Genomic DNA, 5,505 nt, shown 5'->3' on the forward strand with positions numbered 1-5,505 from the left:
AGGAGGAGGGGACTGCAAACCACAAGGCTGAGGTGTGATTATGCACAGGATTGGAACCCTGGTGACCTCCCGGCGCACCCAGGGCTGTTAGGCAGCAGATTCAATACACATTTACTCAGTCACAATAGCAAACGGCAGTGGAGTGCCTACTCTGTATCAGAAGCTACTGCAGGCAACAAAGCCACAGATACAAACAGGACAGCAGAGCGGCTGGCTTTCATGGAATCCGAGTTCCTGAGACATCCCATGTGAACATGGACTGTGGTTTCCTTCATAATTATATAGAGATCACTTACTTCCCATTCACAGATACACATAGCTTGTTCTGCTAAAAGGAACAGGAAACATTTGAAGGGCTAGCTGCCCCTTCAAAACTCATTTGCTAACAACCTGCTAATTTGCCATTTTCCAAAGATTTGGATGTCTTATGCACTTTCCTCCTCGTGCCAGTACCATTTTCTGTGTGTGTGTGTGTGTGTGTGTGTGTGTGTGTATGTGTGTGTGGACTCTGAGCTGCCAGGGGTGCGGTCACATCTGTAAGTTATTTATGTGTTCTACACCCAGAAGCTTCTCTGCCCCAAAGGGCTTCAACAGCTCATTATTAAATGACCCTAGTAGTACACTGCTTTATTTATAATTTTCCTTCACTGGAAAGAGTATAGAAGTGAATACCCCCCCAAAAATAGAAGTCATTACCACCAAAAATAACAGAATGGAATACAGGAGCTATAAAGACCAAGCCCTTCACTTCAGATAAGAACGCTGAGACCAAGAGGTCACACAGCTGCTCTGGTCAGCAGGCCTCCTGGTTTCCAGACTATTGCTCTCATGGCTGCCCTCTGCATCATCCCCTAGTATTGACCCCATCTGCAGCATTTCTTTAAAATAAACACCCAAACCCTGTTGTGCTTGACTAGTTCCCAAGGTATTCTCACACTTCCGCATGCAGTTCTCCCAACCATACTGTTAGGTCAGCACAGATGTGGAACCTGAAATGAGATGATTAAGGCAACATCACCTGTCAATGACAGAGTCAGGACCTGAACTCAGATTTTCAAACTCCATTCCACACTGGAGAAGACAGGACTCCCTGGGTGAGAGATGGGCACTGACATTCTTTGGCTGCTGGAGTCAGATTGTGATGTGCAAAGTATACAGTGAGTGACAGGGTTTCAGACTCAGAGACAGACCCATCTTAGAAAGTAAAAAATGGCTTGGCTATGGGCATGTGTCACAGTGCGGATGGGGAGTATGTGAGGGGGGCATGGGGACACTTGGAGCCCATGACATGTCCCCAAGACATTCATTTGGAAACCCTGGACTGAGTCAGAATAAGACAGTAAGAAGAGTCACAGAAACTTTCACACCACATGATGTATGTTTGTAGCATAAAGTTTTATATCTGGGGAGAAGCAAAAACATGATTGACAGAGGTAAAATTAAGGAAATCCCATCCTTGGACAATTATGAACACAAGCCATTAAACCAAAAGTTAAGAAAGAAGAGCCTCTATAGCTCCCATAGCAAATAAACAGGAACTTTCAAATGGAAAGAACTTGACCACTCTATTTTACCCTGGAAAGCGTGGATAAGTCCCAGGGATATCAAGGAAGTTACAAAACAGTTTCTGGGGAGAGAAAGCAATCACATGATATAAATATTCACAAGTTTTCTTCCATTATGGTCAGCTCTTCATTCTGTGTAGACCCTGAGCACACACTAGATGGAAGATGGATGGGGTCCCCAGCAATGGGTGGGAGTAGGAGGAAAAGTAGTAGGAAAATGAGCCAATAATAAATTGTCACAGACCATTTCCAAATGGATAAGTTGCATGTGCACATCTGCCCAACCACCAGCACAGGAAAAAAGGGGGAGAGGGGGAGAATGCATCTTAAGTACTAATTCAAGAGCAAGAGAAAAGATAAATGGAATGCACAGTTTTGATTTTGAGTTATCTTGATTACCCCTAACTGACTTCATTATAAAGTGAAGGAAGGGGAAAAGAAAGCTGCAGAGGGCACTTTTAATAGCTGCTAGGGAACCTACAGGGTATCCTGAAGCCATGGCAACAAATAATCTCCTTGAAGGTCTTCCGCATCTCCTGGCTGCGAAAGGCGTATATCAGAGGGTCGATCACAGAATTGCACATGATGAGTATGAGGTACATGTTGAAGTGAGACATAAAGCAAGAACAGTAGAGATTCTGAGGGCAAGAGATCATCAGAATGAGATGGAGGAAGAATGGGGCCCAGCACACAATGAAAACGCCTAGCAACATGGTCAGGGTGATGGCGCCTTTCATGCTGGTCCTCTGCCGCACAGAACTGTATCCAGGCAGAGCTGCTATCTGCTTGACATGCGTCCGTGCCAGGAGAAACATGTGTATGTACAGAGACACCATGAGGAACAACATGGTGAAGAACATGGAGATGAGGCAAATGATGACGTAAGTGGACTCGTAGTAAATGATGAAAACAATGCCACAGCCTGTGCAAAAGATCCAGATGCACGCAATGATCGCCCCGCAACGCTTCACTGTCATGATGTGGTGGTAGCGCAGGGCATAGAAGATAGTGACATACCTATCCACCGCAATGGCCAGCAAGCTGCACATGGAAGCCACCACTGAGATGCAGATCATGGAGTCAAACACATTGTCAATATTACGCACGAAGGCATCCGCTATCACCAGGTGCTTATTATGTATTAAGTATATGGTGATGGTCTCCCAGGTGTTGGACATGCTCACCATCATGTCAGCTACAGCTAAACTGCACACAAAGAAATACATGGGAGAGTGCAAGTTCTTGTTCTTTATTATGGCGCCTATGACCAAGATGTTCTCCAAGAGGCTGATGAGACCCAAAGTCAGAAACACCTCCACGGCGATGCCCATGTCTTCACACGGCGAAGACTTGTTCTTGACGTTCGGTCCCGAAAGGTTGCCCTCTGTGGCGTTCAGGTTGAGAGCTAAGAAATATAGGTGAAATGAGGAATTCATTGCTCCTCTTCTTGGCACCAAGTTTACTGCAAAACAGGTTTTCATTCATGATTCAGAGAGGTTAACAGTGCACCAAAGAAACACAGCAGCATTCCAGAAGCAAGCCAGTCCTGAGAGTGGGGGTGAATGGACCCAGGGCATTCACTGAGTACTAGGATTCTATGTATTGGAATACACACATCCGGCCGTGGACCTGGACTCCTGGAACAGTGTGCTTCCAACATGCAGGCTTGAAACTGTCACAGCCTCTGGTCCTCCTCCTTCTAGGCCCCCATTCTTTCACAGGCCTCTTAGTAGAGTGACCACACATCTCGGTGTGCCTGAGACGGTGTCACTTTTTATGCTTGTTGTCCTGGCACCCAAGTTCACTCTCAAAAGTGTTCCCAACACACAGCCTATAAAACCCCTTCCAGTCTCCGGATTTGCACACTCCTAAGGCCTCTACGCCACGGCATTTCCTCCAGTGAGCTTAGATTTCTGAAGGATATGTAGGCCCATATTCTCTTAAGAGAAACAGATGCATGTCTTCTTTTTTAAATAATCTACTATGTAAAATAAACATAAATGTCATGCTTTGTTGACATCAGTAACATTTTTACAATTATTAGAGTAGTAACATTGTGCTTATACAAATATTTGTATTACTCATGTCCAAGATGGCAGGACCATCTTTTTAAATTTTTCAATTACAGTTTACATTAAATATTATTTTATACTAGTTTCAGATATATAGTGGTTAGACAATCATATACTTTACAGAGTAGTCCTTCCAATATTTCAAGTAAGGTGTCTTCCTAAGATTTGTCCTGACACACCTAAAATCCACTAGGACTCAGTCTCCACAGTTATAATTAAGACTGTAACCAAGGTGACTCATTAATTTTAATATAAGCACAAATAAAGTTACTGTCTTCAATTCACAAATTTAGTTGCACATGCATGTTGAATTTGAAACACACAGAATGCTGTTTTCCCCTCAACAAATATTTTCCCCGATTCTGCATTTGAATTCCGCAAAGTCTGATTAATAAATACTTTCATAAGTTCCACATACAAATAGCACGAAGAAGCAAGGGATTTGAATTGACCAAGAACTAGAGCAAGATCACTCCTTTGTTGCCCAATGTCTCTCCCATGATTTATATTGAAAAATCCCTTTGCCCTGCAAACTCAGCACATCTGGGAGTCAGAATTTCTGTCATCATTTTTCATCATCAAGAACAAGTTTTTACTGAAATGTAAGCATTTGTCACTTTGCCTAGTTCTGTCTCAGGGATAGTGAGTGGCCAATTATACAATTACATTAATCATCATATCAAGCTGTGTAAATATCCAAGTAGCTCTCTTGCCCATGACAGGCAGGCATGCGTTTGCATTCCTTTCAAGGCGGTTTTAAGTACAAAGAAAGTGGGCTATTTACCAGCGCTCTACCCCGCTCCTCTTCTCCTGCTCAGCAGCCCGGGGGCCCTTCGCTCGGGACACTGGCATCCACAGGCTGGGACGGCTGCCGGGAGCCGAACTGCCATCACCCCAGGACGGGACTCCTCAGACAGCGCACAGGCGCCCTGAGCCGGGCTGCCGCTCCCCCGGCCTTTGTACAGCCTCGCAGCCCCGCCTCCGCGTCGGGCTCCCCGGGGACCCCTTTGCTTTGCTTTTTCCCAGGCGCGGGCCTCAAGCACCACCTAGCGGTCAGAGCCCTGGAGCGTGACCCTCCCTTTCGCAGGCGGGTGCAGCCCTACCTGCGGGCCTTTGAAGCTCTCCGTGACAGCTGCATAGAACAACGTTCTGTTCTTCTGTTCGTGGAGAATGCTTCCCCAAAACTGCGTTCAGATGTGTTTCCTAAATGGTTGTGCTTTTTCACTTTGCTTCTTTTCTCTTCCTCTTATGCATTGATTAAAATGCTGATGGCTCATTAACAGCGCAGATTCTCCTCTCCCTCTATCAGTCCTTCTCTCCAAATGGTCCCCAGTGATTATCTGGGAAACCCGAGTCTGGAACCCTCAGTTTTGACCCTGCTGCACACTCCCTTGGTGGCCCAAGACTTTAAATCCTCCACAAGGGCTGTGTTCGCCATGCCAGGTCGACCACTACCAACATGCTTTTGTTATTCAAGCAAAAAGAGAAAAGAGATTTTTCCTCTGGCCAGATATCCTGGCTTTTGGCAATAGTTTCTGGATCTCCCATTTCTCTGGTACCTAATACAAATAAAACATTTTTAAACAGACAAAAAAGAGACTAAGAAGGTATTAAATAATGATAAAAGCGTCAATGCAAGAAGAGGATATAACATTCATAAATATTCATGCACCCAACATAGGAGCACCTAAATACATAAAGCAGATATTTACAGGGAGAAAAGGAGAAAGTAACAGTTATAAAATAATAGTAGGGAACCTTAATGCCCCACTTACATCAATGAATAGATCATTCAGACAGAAAATCAATAAGGAAATATTAGCCAAAATATCATATTAAATCAGATGAACTTTATAAATATGTATACA

At 44.4% G+C, this 5,505-nt stretch overlaps 1 protein-coding gene across 1 annotated transcript; it reads right to left on the reverse strand.

Moving 5' to 3' along the window:
* Positions 1-1,386: 1,386 nt before the first annotated feature.
* MC5R (melanocortin 5 receptor) lies at positions 1,387-5,257 on the reverse strand. Its single transcript, XM_006763242.2, has 2 exons — positions 4,422-5,257; positions 1,387-3,027 (listed from the first exon to the last, which is right to left on the reverse strand). Exon 2 carries the CDS (start codon positions 2,999-3,001, stop codon positions 2,024-2,026), a length of 978 nt encoding a protein of 325 aa, XP_006763305.1. The 5' UTR covers positions 3,002-3,027; positions 4,422-5,257; the 3' UTR covers positions 1,387-2,023.
* Positions 5,258-5,505: the final 248 nt, after the last annotated feature.

This window comes from Myotis davidii, unplaced genomic scaffold, assembly GCF_000327345.1.
Source record: "Myotis davidii unplaced genomic scaffold, ASM32734v1 scaffold78, whole genome shotgun sequence".
NCBI lineage: Eukaryota > Metazoa > Chordata > Mammalia > Chiroptera > Vespertilionidae > Myotis > Myotis davidii.